Source organism: Lissotriton helveticus, chromosome 2_1 (genome assembly GCF_964261635.1).
Source record: "Lissotriton helveticus chromosome 2_1, aLisHel1.1, whole genome shotgun sequence".
Lineage (NCBI taxonomy): Eukaryota > Metazoa > Chordata > Amphibia > Caudata > Salamandridae > Lissotriton > Lissotriton helveticus.
The window spans coordinates 359,364,615-359,379,640 of record NC_136059.1 but is presented as its reverse complement, the minus strand read 5'-3'; the positions used below and the strand labels follow the sequence as shown (position 1 = coordinate 359,379,640).

At 49.1% G+C, this 15,026-nt stretch overlaps 1 protein-coding gene across 4 annotated transcripts in view; it reads left to right on the top strand.

The window, feature by feature from the left end:
* CPLANE1 (ciliogenesis and planar polarity effector complex subunit 1) overlaps positions 1 to 15,026 on the top strand; it is a 2,766,109-nt gene that overhangs the window by 353,524 nt on the left and 2,397,559 nt on the right. For all 4 annotated transcript variants that reach the window (XM_078674971.1, XM_078674972.1, XM_078674970.1 and 1 more), the window contains exon 8: positions 12,065 to 12,168. In XM_078674971.1, coding sequence (XP_078531097.1) covers positions 12,065 to 12,168 — 104 coding nt within the window. The remainder of the gene's footprint in view (positions 1 to 12,064; positions 12,169 to 15,026) is intronic.

The following is a 15,026-nucleotide window of genomic DNA, read 5'->3' as shown; positions in this document are numbered from 1 at the left end:
CTTCTGGAACTCAAGGACATTCAATTAGCTTTGCAAGCTTTCCTTCCAAGAATTCGAAATTCCACGGTGCTGGTCCGTACAGACAACGCGACGGCCATGCACTATATAAACAAGCAAGGCGGAACAAGATTGCGACTTCATTCAAGGGAAGCACAAAGAATATGGAACTGGGCAATTCTCCACCGGGTTTCTCTTTCAGCAGAACACCTCCCAGGTACGCTCAACACCACAACGGACGCATTGAGTCGACTAAAATCAATCTGTCACGAGTGGGAGTTGGATCAGAACACTCTCGACGAGGTCTTCGACTGTTGGGGCACTCCGACCATAGACCTGTTGCGAGTCCAGAAAATAGAAACTGCCAATCCTACGCATGCAGGGATCACCATCGCAATTCTCTCGGGAATGCTCTTTCGATAGCCTGATCAGGCGCATTTGTTTACGCCTTTCCTCCGATACCCTTGATTCCGAGGCTAATCAGGAAACTCAAAGCGGAACCGTGCAGAATAATTTTGATCGCACCAGCGTGGCCCCGCCAGTTCTGGTTCACGGAGCTTCTCCTACTCTCTCAAGATCAGCCAATTCACCTAAGGCCCATCCAGTCTCTGTTGACAATGTCTCAGGGCCAAGTACTGCATCCAGACCCGAGCTCTCTCCAATTGACGGCGTGGCTCCTGAGTACCGAGAATTCCAGGATTTGAATATCACTCAGGAGGGCAAGGACATACTGTCTCAAGCCCGGTCTCCAAGTAAAAATTAGACTTATCGTGCTAAAAGGAAAAGTTTCTGCCTATGGTACCAACGAGAGAATCTCCATCCGTACACTTCTGCTCCTCACCAGGTTTTACCTTACATTCTTTCTTTGGCTAAGTCAGGCCTGGCGCATTCCTCCATTAAGGTGCACCTGGCAGCTATCTCCAGATTCAGACGAACAGCTTCAGGTCCTTCTCTTTGGTCTGCAAGGATTATCAAACAATTCCTAAAGGGTCTCTTCAGAGTTTTTCCTCCAGTCCGGCCTCCACCTCCAGTTTGGCAACTCAATTTAGTCTTGGCTCATCTCAAGAGACCCCCATTGGAGCCTATTCACAGAGCGGATCTTAAGTTCCTTTCATGGAAGGTGGCTCTTCTCTTAGCCCTAACGTCGGCTAGATGGATAGGTGAGCTTCAAGCGCTTACTATTATGGAACCATTTTTACAGTTCAAGAAGGACACTCTAATCCTGAGAACAAATCCAAAATTAATTCCGAAGGTCCCTTCGGATTTCCATTTGAACAAACTGGTGGTTCTGAAATCTTTTTTCCCTCGACCATCGTCTCCAGCAGAAAGGTCTCTACATTCCTTAGATGTCCAAAGATGTTTAAAATTTTATCTAGAACAAACAAGAAGTTTCAGGAAGTTTTCACAGCTCTTCGTTGCTTACAGTGCACCGCGGAAGGGGTTTCTGCTTTCAAAACAGAGCATTTCACGGTGGATTTCCAGTGCAATTCACTTTTGTCACCAGGAAGCGGGCAAGCCGCTAGACAGACATGTTCAAGCTCATTCAATGAGATCAGTCTCATCCTCGGCAGCTCTCTTCGCTGGGGTCCCTATCAGAGACATTTGTAGAGCGGCTACGTGGAGTAGTACCCACATGTTCACAAAGCATTACTGCTTGGACTCTTCCACAAGGAAGGAAGCGGCAGTCGGACAAGCAGTCCTGAGAAATCTTTTCCAATGAGAGGTGAGCTTTCCCTACTATCCCTCCTTCCTGTGATTGCACATTTTGTATCAGATAATGTTTCCTATTTGTTATAACAAGATATAGTTGCTTCCTATGAAAAGAAGTTTACTAAGTTGTGTTGATACTCTTATAACAAAATGTGCTCTTATTGCTTACTGCTAGCTACTCTGATACAAAGGATTGGAATCTATGAAAGTTCCAATACTGGGGCAAGAAAACAAGTTACTTACCTGTAACTTTGGTTCCCCAGTATTGGTAACTTTCATAGATTCCCATGCGCCCACCCTCCTCCCCTGGGAAAGCTCTGCCTCTTGCAAGTGTGGTTCGGTTACACAACGGCTTCGAAAATCTGAGGCTCTGAGGCTTCTATGTGGTGAGGCTACTCTGATTGGTTGTTGCAATTTTTTGGTCTCTTTTACAAAAAGAGGGGGATATGCTATAGAATGATATGAGGCCTAGGCCTTTCTTTCTCTTTTATACCTACTGCTATGGTATTTTTTGTTTACAGAGGCTCCCATTCCGACGACGGGGGAATGATACAAAGCATGGGAATCTATGAAAGTTACCAATACTGGGGAACCAAAGTTACAGGTAAGTAACTTGTTTTCATACTGTACATCTCATCTAAAAGAGATCCATCAGGACCTTACTTGGGCACACTGAACCCACAACCTCAATATGGCTCTGTGCTTTTGGCATCAGGAAAATTAGATCAGCGCACTAGGGAGGCTCGTATATAGGCATCATGCATGTCACTTTTGGTGTGGATTATGCAGATGAAGCAGTGTGGAGCTGAATAGCGCCACCTGCCAGCATACAAGGGAACTGCTCAAAAATAATTCTGGATCCAGTCTGACGCCTAGAAAATAATCTAAGGTAAAGAATCTGCGACTAGATAATCCCTACCAGATAAGGTTTTACAGAAGGTAAGTGTTGGACCTGGGGTTTCCAAGTCACATAAGGTAGCTTGGCACTAGATATGAAGGCCTAACTTCGAAGAACATGTGTTAAGTTTGCGTCTCACCCACTCAATAACTCAGTGCCCATCCATCCAAAAATGACGCTACACCTTACTTTTTATAAAAGTAGAAAAGCTTTATGATCTCTTTTGTTGTTGACTTCTTACTTTGTGTTCAAACGCTAATTCAGTACCACAGTTACAATGAATTCAGTGCATTTACGCTTCTTGTTTATGTAAACTTCCTCACTCCCTCCTTCTTCAATTACTTCTGCATTTCTGGCTCTACATTAAAACAGTTTCAACCATTAATTCACATTACACCCTGGCTTAACACCTTAGGAATATCCGGGCAATAGAAATCTGGAATGATACCGTGGTATCCACTGTGTGACACTTTCCCTACAATCAGGTGAGTAACCCCAGGGTTCAGATGCCAGGTTCCATGCTGCAATCAGCTCATTTATAGCTAACTCATGTGCTTGAATAAGGTAAGGTCACTTTTTTTCCTCCCCTTCCACCTCTGAAAGAGATTACAAAATTAGACCTCAATCCCCATCTTTATCAGCCACAGGAGTTCAGTTTTCTTCTTCAGCACAGTTAATTTCCCCTGCTTCACTTATTCTTCTTTACTCTTAATCCTGATGACTTTTAGTCTCAGTCTTCCCCAACTTCGTTAGGGCTGGCCTCTCAGTTATCCAAAGTATTAGGGGCCAAGAAAGATCTCCCTTTCGGTTTCACGGCTGTTTTCCCAGTCAAACAACAACCCCCCCCCCTTTATCTTCACCTTACTTGGGGCCAGTCGAGTAATGTGCCGTTTCAGACATCCAGCCCTTATTCACCAGATCTCCTCTCCCGGCGGCTCCTCCCTCGTGGGCCGGGTCAGATGTTCTTCAAACCGGCACCGAGGGGAGGCCTGCCTGGGCTAGCGGTGATTCGGCCACCTGCGCCGTCTCCTCAGTTTTCTCGACGATCGCGCCACTGAGCAGGCGCGGGGGAGCAGTGTCTCGACAAGGCGCCTCCTCCCTTCCTACTCCGGCAGTCAGGAACACCACTTCTGGGCCTGCGCTCTGATCGGCGCTTCCTCGCTCTCCACAACAGCCGGCCACACTTCTCCTGGGCCTGCGCACTGATCGGCGCTACTTCGCTCGCCACCAACAGTCGGCCACACTACCCTTGGGCATGCGCACTGACCGGCGCCACCTCCACAGACACTATCCTCCTCACCAGTGTCTCTCCGGGCAGCACAGGACGCCTAACTTATTCCTGCCTCCCTCTCTTGGGAACCGGTAAGGTGGACTAGCGGGGCTTGCCACAGTCAGCGGCCAGAGTCTGTGAAGGCAGGGGAAAAGGGGGACTCGAGGGGGCCAGCTGTGATTACGAAGCCGCTTCCCTCAGATGTCAGAAACCAACGACCGGGCTCGGTCAAGGGCTAGGGGGGGAACGTCCTCACGAAGAGGTTGTCTACCTTACAGATAAACTAACTACTTCTTGTGCGCCCACCTCCCCACGCCACTGCCTCACTCCTCAAGCTCTCTAGACTACACAAAATGGCTACCCTGTCGTTGGTCTTTTATAGACTGACCTCCAAGGGTCCAGCAGGGTCCAGAAGATTCTGGAAGGTCCCTATTCTATCCTATGGGTCTTTCTCCTAGGGTGGCAGTTATGGCAGTTAATGGCCACCATTTTGTGTATCTCCTAGTTCTAGTCAGGAAAGGCACCTAGGCCTCAGGAAGAAAAAGGACTATGAGGGCAAACCACACCTAACTCCTAGGACAACACCTCAAAAATTCAGTGGACATAAAAAGATAAAAAAGGTTATGAGGGACAAAAAGGGGACAAAATAAATAATTAATAGATGGGGCTACCCAGAGTGCAGACAGGTCTAACACGCGTCCCCCCCCAGCTGAAAGTGGGGAGAGCTACCCAACCCCTTGGGAGTCCTCATCACTAAGGCGGAAATACCTAGAGAGACCGTCTGCATTGGCGTGGTCCACTCCAGGCCGATGTTCCACCCGGAAGTCCATTCCCTGTAGGGAGATGGACCATCTCAACGGCTTGGAATTCTCCCCCTTCATTTGCATCAGCCAACAAAAAGGTCGATGGTCAGTCTGAACCAGGAAGTGCGAGCCAAACAGGTATGGCCGCAACTTCTTCAGAGCCCATACCACCGCAAAAGCTTCCCGCTCAATTGCACTCCACTTCTGTTCCCGGGCAAGCAGTCTCCTGGACAGGAAGACTACAGGCTGATCCAGACCCTCTTCATTGAGTTGCGATAGCACTGCCCCAATGCCATGCTCGGATGCGTCTGTCTGGACGATGAACTCCTTGGACAAGTCTGGGGCCCTCAGGACCGGTGCTGCACACATTGCCTGTTTCAATTTTACAAAGGCTTGCTGACAAGCCTCTGTCCAGACTACCCGTCGAGGTTGTTTCTTGGGTGTGAGCTCTGTGAGGGGTGCTACAGTAGTGCCATACCCCTTCACAAAGTGACAGTAGTAACCTGTGAGGCCCAGGAAAGCTCGGACCTCAGTCTGGGTCTTGGGGGGTTCCCAGGCCATAATTGCCTCCATCTTTGCCTGGAGGGGCTGCACTGTTCCCCTACCCACCAAGTGGCCTAGGTACACAACCGACCCCTGCCCAATCTGACATTTGCTGGCCTTGATTGTCAAGCCAGCCTGTTTCAGGGCCTGGAGAACAGCTTGCAAGTGACGCAAATGGTCCTCCCAACTGCTGCTGAAGACGGCAATGTCATCCAGGTAAGCAGCGGAGAAAGCCTCCATTCCGGAGAGGACCTGGTTCACCAGCCGCTGAAAAGTGGCAGGGGCATTCTTGAGTCCAAAGGGCATCACGCAGAACTGGAAGTGTCCCTCAGGCGTGGAGAAAGCTGACCTTTCTTTTGCTCCATCTGTAAGGGAGATCTGCCAGTACCCTGAAGTAAGGTCAAAGGTACTAAGATATTGGGCAGCTCCCAGCCGGTCAATCAATTCATCCGCCCTAGGGATCGGATGAGCATCAGTCTTGGTCACTGAGTTCAGTCCCCGGTAATCCACACAGAACCTCAGTTCCGGAGTGGTGCCTGGTGGGGCAGCTTTTGGCACTAACACCACCGGGCTGGACCAGGGGCTACTGGAAGGTTCAATGACTCCTAGCTCCAACATCTTGGTAACCTCACCGTAGATGCTAGCCTTCACCTTGTCAGACAGCCGGTAGGTCTTTGACTTCACTGGTGGGCTGTCTCCTGTGTCCACATCATGGGTACACAGGTGGGTTCTTCCCGGGACAAGGGAGAACAACGAGGAGTACTGCTCCAATACCTGGCGGCAGTCCTCTCGCTGCTCAGGAGTTAGGGATGGGGAGAGAATCACTCCCTCCACCGACCCATCCTTTTCTTGTGACGAGAAGAGATCAGGGAGAGGCTCGCTTTCCGCTTCCTCTCCTCCATCAGTCACCATCATCAAGATGACCTCGGGCCTCTCATGGTGGGGTTTGAGGCGATTGGCATGCAGCACCCGTAGGGGCTGTCGAGGGGTCTTAAGATTCACCAAGTAGGTGGCCTTACCCTTCTTCTCCAATACCTCAAAGGGGCCTGTCCAGCGATCCTGGAGAGCGCTCAACTCTCCAGGTTCCATCACCCACACTTTCTGGCCAGGCTCCAACTCCACTGGGTGAGCGTTGTGGTCATACCACTCTTTCATTACTGCTTGGCTGGCTTCCAAGTTGTCAGAAGCTTGCTTCAACAACTTTGCCATTTGGCTCCGGAAAGCCAGCATGTAGCTCACCACGTCCTGGGGGGGCTTCCTGGGAGACTTTTCCCATCCATCCTTCACCAGGCTGAGAGGTCCACGTACAGGGTGCCCATACAGAAGCTCAAAGGGGCTGAAGCCCACTCCCTTCTGCGGCACTTCCCTGTAGAGAATAGCAAACAGGGTAGGAGGACGTCCCATTTCCTCCGCAGGCTCTCAGGCAGACTCCTTATCATGCCTTTCAAGGTCTTGTTGAACCTTTCTACCAGTCCATTGGACTGGGGGTGGTATGGAGTGGTGAACCGGTAGGTCACTCCACACTCCTTCCACATTGCCCGCATATATGCTGACATGAAGTTGGTCCCCCTGTCGGACACAACTTCCTTGGGGAAACCCACTCGGGTAAAGATCCCCATCAGGGCCCTAGCCACAACAGGTGCAGTGACAGTCCTCAGAGGAATTGCCTCTGGTTACCGCGTGGCGTGATCCACCAGGACCAGGATAAACCTGTGACCAGCTGTAGTTGGTGGATCCAATGGCCCCACAATGTCGATGCCCACCCTTTCAAAGGGGGTGCTAACGACAGGAAGTGGTTCCAGGGGAGCTTTCAGCTTCACCCCTGTCTTCCCACTGGCTTGACAGGATACACACGTCTGACAGTATGTGTCAGAAGCCACTTTCATCTGAGGCCAGTAAAAGTGGGGGACAAGCCGGGCAAAGGTCTTGTCCTGACCTAAGTGTCCTGCCAAGGGAATCTCATGAGCCAATTCTAGAAGAAAGGCTCGGTATCGTTGCGGGACTACCAAGGCCCGGGATGAACCGGGCAAAGGTTCCTTAGGTTCACTGTAGAGGAGTCCGTCCTCCCAGTAAATGTGGTAGTGCCCTGCAACGTTCCCTGCTGCCTGGGCTTCGGCCTGTCGCCTCAGTCCCTCAAGGGTAGGGCACTCCTTCTGGCCCTTACAGAACTCCTCCCTGGTAGGCCCTCCCTCCATTTTTTTATGATTTCAACATGCCACTCAGCAGGGATGGGTAGGTCCTCCAGGGAGACTACTTCCCCCTCCACGGACTCCTGGCCCACCACCGCAGGTGGCCGATCTGTCTCATGGGGCGCGGAAGCCGAAGCAGGCTTCTCCTGTCTTCGGGTCTGTCCCTTTTTGGCAGCGGGCTGGGCCATTGTTCCAGGCTCCAACCCAGGCGAACTCCCTCTCTTGGCAGTCGCAGACCTGGTGCTTGCACAGGCCCAGTCAGGTGTACCCAGCATCTCCGAATGAGTCCGGTATTCCACCTCTCTCCAAGCATTGTGCTCCATGTCATTTCCCAGCAGACAATCGACTGGCACGGCAGGGCTTACGGCAACTCGAAGTGAACCTGCAACCCCTTCCCACTCAAATGGAACCTCGGCCACAGGATAGTAGCCCAATCTGCCGTCAGCCATCGCGGCGGGGTGGAGTACATGGGGAATCACCTGCTCTGGAGACACCAGTTGACTCCTCACCATAGTCATACTGGCTCCTGTGTCTCTCAGAGCCTCCCCTCTTTGGCCATTGATGGTGATCCATTGCCCATACTTGGTAGTATTTGGGGGCACCTGGATCTTAGGAACCATCTCCCGGTCTCCCAGGGACACTAAGGTGACACCCGCCCACTCACCCCCCTTATCTAAGGGCAACTCCTCCCCGAGTGCTACACTAGCTACTCCCGGGGCTTTTCCTCCGGTGGGAGGGGGTGGTCTCTTTGGGCACTTGACATCTCCCTTATAATGTCCAACACCACCACACTCAAAGCAGTGGACAACCCTTGGCTGCTGGCTTTGGCCAGGATGAGGGTTCCGGGGCGGGTTAGCCTTAGGGGTGAATCCTGTTCCCTTTCCCTGGAAACTGTTTTGGGGCCCTTTTGAGAACTCCCGCTTTTTATCTCCCCCCTCCTTCTTCTGGGGGGCGCCCTGTCCGGCCCTTTGGGAATCCCCTCCAGTCCCCTTTGAGGACACCCGGGTACTTGCCCAGATGTCCACCTCCTCTGCAAGCTTCCGGGGGTTGGTCAGCTTGCTGTCCACCAGGTGTTGACGCAGCTCGGGAAAACATTTCTCGAGTAGATGCTCTTTGAGAAAAAGGTCGTACAACCCCTCATAGTCCCTCACCTCACTGCCTTGTATCCAGCCCTCTAGGGCCTTCCTTGCATAGTCCAGGAAATCCACCCAATTTTGTGTGCTTAATTTGTGACTTCCCCTGAACTTTTGCCTGTACTTCTCTGGGGTCAGTCCAAACCTTTTGATCAGCGCCACTTTCATGGTGGGGTAGTGGGTCTGCTCATCCTGCTCTAGGGCCAATAGTGTATCCCGTCCAGTAGGAGGCATGTATTTGTATAAACCACCCCCCCAGTGTTTTTCCTGGATCCCATGGGCTCTTAAGGAGACCTCATAGGCAGCCAGCCACTTGGCGATGTCATCCCCTGAGCTGTAGCTGGCAACTATATCTTTAGGTAGGTAGGGTCTGGATTCCCTGGTCAGTTCTTTTGTTTCGCTGCCACCATTTGGAGAATTAGAGGGTCCTATCTGTAGGGCCTCGAGTTCTAGCTCCCTCAGTTTCAACTCGTGAGCCATCCTCTGTTCCTCTTTCTCCTTTTCCATCTTGGCTAACTCCCACTTCAGCTGTCTCTTTTCCCTCCTGTCCACTAGTTCAGCTTCGGTTAAGCTTCTTCCGGTGACACTGCTGCCCTCCCTTGAAAGGGTCCTAGGTCCTGGTAGTAGGTTTTCCATCTCCGGATGGAACAATCCCTCCACCCCTATGACTGTGTCCCGGTCCGTCCCCTCTTCCTCCTCCTTTCCCTCACCATGTGCTGCTACCCAGGCTCTCAAACTGGTCTGGAGTTCCCCCTTCTTAGCACCACGCTTAAAAAACACTCCCATCTTTTGGCAAAAATCTCTAAGCTGGGCTACAGAATAGGTTTCCAGTTCCTCCAGAGCAAACTCCATTTTGCTTATGAGAATTATAGGGGCAACCACTCGGGAAGAATTGGTTCAAAAGGGCAATTTGAAGCTTCCTCCACCCACCACCAGGAGTAAATTTAGAAAAGCAAAAGTAGTAATTGGGAAGTCCGCCAGGAGAAAACTCCAGGTGTAGGCCTGTGGAGTACAATTAGTTACTGCAGAGTAGACGCAAACACAGTTCTCATCCCACCGCTAGACACCAATTATGTTGGACCTGGGGTTTCCAAGTCACATAAGGTAGCTTGGCACTAGTTATGAAGGCCTAACTTCGAAGAACATGTGTTAAGTTTGCGTCTCACCCACTTAATAACTCAGTGCCCATCCATCCAAAAATGACGCTACACCTTACTTTTTATAAAAGTAGAAAAGCTTTATGATCTCTTTTGTTGTTGACTTCTTACTTTGTGTTCAAACGCTAATTCAGTACCACAGTTACAATGAATTCAGTGCATTTACGCTTCTTGTTTATGTAAACTTCCTCACTCCCTCCTTCTTCAATTACTTCTGCATTTCTGGCTTTACATTAAAACAGTTTCAACCATTAATTCACATTACACCCTGGCTTAACACCTTAGGAATATCCGGGCAATAGAAATCTGGAATGATACCGTGGTATCCACTGTGTGACACTTTCCATACAATCAGGTGAGTAACCCCAGGGTTCAGATGCCAGGTTCCATGCTGCAATCAGCTAATTTATAGCTAACTCATGTGCTTGAATAAGGTAAGGTCACAGTTTTTCCTCCCCTTCCACCTCTGAAAGAGATTACAAAATTAGACCTCAATCCCCATCTTTATCAGCCACAGGAGTTCAGTTTTCTTCTTCAGCACAGTTGATTTCCCCTGCTTCACTTATTCTTCTTTACTCTTAATCCTGATGACTTTTAGTCTCAGTCTTCCCCAACTTCGTCAGGGCTGGCCTCTCAGTTATCCAAAGTATTAGGGGCCAAGAAAGATCTCCCTTTCGGTTTCACGGCTGTTTTCCCAATCATACAACAACCCCCCCCCTTTATCTCCACCTTACTTGGGGCCAGTCGAGTAATGTGCCGTTTCAGCCATCCAGCCCTTATTCACCAGATCTCCTCTCCCGGCGGCTCCTCCCTCGTGGGCCGGGTCAGATGTTCTTCAAACCGGCACCGAGGGGAGGTCTGCCTGGGCTAGCGGTGATTCGGCCACCTGCGCCGTCTCCTCAGTTTTCTCGACGATCGCGCCACTGAGCAGGCGCGGGGGAGAAGTGTCTCGGCAAGGCGCCGCCTCCCTTCCTACTCCGGCAGTCAGGCACACCACTTCTGGGCCTGCGCGCTGATCGGCGCTTGCTCGCTCTCCACAACAGTCGGCCACACTTCTCCTGGGCCTGCGCACTGATCGGCGCTACTTCGCTCGCCACCAACAGTCGGCCACACTACCCTTGGGCATGCGCACTGACCGGCGCCACCTCCGCAGACACTATCCTCCTCACCAGTGTCTCTCCGGGCAGCACAGGACGCCTAACTTATTCCTGCCTCCCTCTCTTGGGAACCGGTAGGCGGACTAGCGGGGCTTGCCACAGTCAGCGGCCAGAGTCTGTGAAGGCAGGGGAAAAGGGGGACTCGAGGGGGCCAGCTGTGATTACGAAGCCGCTTCCCTCAGATGTCAGAAACCAACGACCGGGCTCGGTCAAGGGCTAGGGGGGGGAACGTCCTCACGAAGAGGTTGTCTACCTTACAGATAAACTAACTACTTCTTGTGCGCCCACCTCCCCACGCCACTGCCTCACTCCTCAAGCTCTCTAGACTACACAAAATGGCTACCCTTTCCCTGGTCTTTTATAGACTGACCTCCAAGGGTCCAGCAGGGTCCAGAAGATTCTGGAAGGTCCCTATTCTATCCTATGGGTCTTTCTCCTAGGGTGGCAGTTATGGCAGTTAATGACCACCATTTTGTGTATCTCCTAGTTCTAGTCAGGAAAGGCACCTAGGCCTCAGGAAGAAAAAGGACTATGAGGGCAAACAACACCTAACCCCTAGGACAACACCTCAAAAATTCAGTGGACATAAAAAGATAAAAAAGGTTGAGGGGCAAAAAGGGGACAAAATAAATAATTAATAGGAGGGGCTACCCAGAGGGCAGTCAGGTCTAACAGTAAGTAACTTGTTCAATACTGATAAACACCTGTACAGCCACAAACTTACATGCCATTCAAAAAAAGGAAAGTGAGTGAGAATGAGTCTGAAGGGGCCAACACAAAGTAACTTTGTTATACAAGGTAGCAGCAAGATTATTCTGATCGCTGAGAGTGTTTATTTTGTTGTCTACCGATGTACTGCTTTCATCAATAAAGCATCTGATTTCTGACAGGATTTCTGGCCTACAGCTGACCCCACAGTGGACAAGGGAAAAGTCCCTAAGGAAATAACTTTCACGTAATAGTCTTGTGAAAATTGTACAAAAACAATTGCATGCCATCAGTAGGTGTTGTCAGTAAATAGAGGGACATCCTGTGGTAAAATGGATAATGTGTATGGCATAATCTGGCATACAATAAAGTGATTTGCAAACTGTGAATGCACGTAATAATAATTTTTAAGAGTAGTGTATGATGCGGAAATAAATGTTTTTTATAATTCTGATCTTCCAGTTACTAACCTGATTTAAATGTATTTACCATTTCTCAGGCAACTCAGGTTTTGTTTGTAAACACCTTAAATTTTGTTACCATTTCTGGTAGCCTGAAGGGATGCAGCAGCAAGAACCATGTGATTCCAACTAAATTGATCAGGTCAGTAAGATCACAGAGGAAACTTGCAACCATTGTCTGTTGAGTCTTTAAAACAGTTGAACATACTATTCTCCTTTCTATTTTTTCCACTTTATGTTTATTGAACAGTTAGATAAAAGCAGAGTTATACAATTAATAGCAAGTGTGAGGTCAATGCACTAAACAGTAGGTTGCAGACTCACTTTTTAATTCAGGGCATATTTTTCAAAAATTATTCCTCAATTAAGAAGCAATTCTATAGAGCGGACGTCAGTCTCTTGGGGACGGGCGACTCATCAGCACAGAGAGCGTATTGCTCAATGTCAGACATAGGAGAAAACGCTCAGATTGGAGCTCCTAATTGCCTTCGGAATACCATTCATCACTGCCCAGGCCCTGCCTCCTTGACTTACCTGAGACTAGTCCTCCGACCTCCCTCATGCTTGGGCCATCTGCCTCTTTGCTGTTTCTGTATCTCGCCTTTTTGCCTTTCACTCGTTGCCATTCTTTTGCTTTTTTACTCTTTCTCCCCCTTTCATGTCATTTTGCTCCTTTGATCCTTTTGTGCCTTTATGCTCTTTCACCTTCTTGTTGCCGTTTTACTCTTTTTCACCCCTGCGCCTTTTTGCTCTTTACACCCTAGGTGCCAATTTGCTCTTTTTCACCCTCTTGCCATTTAACTCTGATTCACCCTCTTATTGCCCCTTTTCACCCTTTTGTGCCTTGTCACTCTTCTTACCCTTATGTTGCCATTTTTGCTCTCTTCACCCTTTGTGCCTTCCCACCTCCCACTCCCCTGCTCCTTACTTGTTCCTTCCTGTGTTGCCGCTCCTTCCTGCACATGCGGTTAGCCCCGCCCAACACCCTTTGTACTTCTCCCCCATTTCCTTGGCCTAGGTAATAGGGCCTCGGCACGGACCTGCCACTGGGCTCCAAAGGCTCACCAAAGACAAGCCTGTCTGTGTACGTCCGCCCACCCCTTCTTCCGGACCACCCACCCACCCCTTCTCCGTTGATTCGGACCACCCACACCCACCCCTTCTTCGTTGATTCGGACCACCCACACCCTCCCGTTCTCCGTTGCTTTGTTCCCACCCCTTCTCCGTTGCTTTGTGACCTTCCGCCAACCCCTTCTCCGTTGCATCTTCCTCTCCACGCCACACTATTTCAAGGCACACAATTCCACTTCACTTCACTCCACCCCACACAATTACACTCCACATCGCAATTCTGCTCTATGCAATTCCGCTCTATGCAATTCCGCTCTATGCAATTCTGCTCTATGCAATTCCACTCCTCACCGTGTAATTCAGCTCCACGCAATTTCGCTCCACACCGAGCAATTCCGCTCCCCTCAGTCCACTCGACACCACGCAATTCCGCTCCCTTCAATTCTACTCCACACAATTCCACTCCAGGCCACGTAATTCCAAGTCACACAGTTCCACTTAACCCAACACAATTCCACTCCACACCACGTAATTCCACTACACTTCCTGCTAGACAATGCCACGCCATACCAAAGATTTCCATGCTACTCCAACAAAGCCAATAGATCTCACATGGGTGTGACCAATTGGCTTTGCCAATGCTTGTTTTTCTTGTAACGGATCCTAAAATAAATCATGTATACATATTTTTTCCCTACCACCCTAATTCTATTCTGTCCCATTTGAGCTCAATCTAAAACTGCCAGTTCCACTCCAATCCACACAATTTCCTGCCACTCCATTCAACACTGTTAAACTTCATACAGTTCCATTCCATGCAACACAATTTCACTCCATGCCACACAATTCTACTCCACGATACACAATTCCTCTCTACTAATTTCCACTCCACGACACACAAGACCACTTCACTCCAGGTGACACAGTTCCACTTCATACAATATTGCTCCAGGCCACATAATGCCACTCCATTCTACACCATGCCACTCCACGCCATGCCACTCCAACAAAGCCAATAGAACCCCCATAGGCAAGACCGGTTGGCTTTGCCAGTGCTTGCTTTTCTTGTAATAGGTCTTAGAATAAGTCTTCTGTACATGTTTTTTTCTCTAGCTCTCCAATCTATTCTGTCCCCTTTGAGCTCAATCTAAAACTGTCATTTGTGGATAAATTGAATGCCTCAACACACTCAACCCATTCTCTAAGGGTCTCCTTTACAAACGGCTTATCCAGCCTCAGTGGGTTGGATCACCTCTAACTGTGAAATCTTGGGCCGACTCCCAGAAGGGAAATGATAGATTGAACACTGTAGAGACGTGGGCGACTAGTATGTTGTCACGCTCCCCCTTTCTTACCAATTCATCCCTGTTCTCCAATAATGTTCTTACCATGAGCAATATGTTATCACTCACAGGCCTTTGTCTCTAGCGACAATCATAACAAATCAGGGAGTAGGACAGCAAAGTAACCTTTTTCAATTTAAATCCAAGGCTTAGTGTTTGGGATTCTCCACCAGCAGACTTATCTGCTTTTCCTTCATATGTCATGAAAGTGGCCTAGCCCCTGGGAGGCTGCTAGGACTCTAGCATGCACCACTAAGAAAGCGGTATTCCTCTTAAAACATTTTAATTCATGTTTTCAATGTCTATATTCATTTCAATGATTAAACATTCGGTAAATAAAACATATCATCATTCCATAATTTACAGTGAATTAGATTTTTCATTATACATAACACATAACAATAGCATTTCAATTGACCCAATGCATTTCGGGACCAATTTGTCCCTTCGTCAGGGGTTCTGTTGAAAAGAAAAAAGGAAACTAATTATATGCGATGCTACTTAGTTCTTATAATTTTCATTTTCTAAGAACTACGATGTTTTGATTAATTACTATTAATCGATTCATACTTCTTATGAAAGTTAG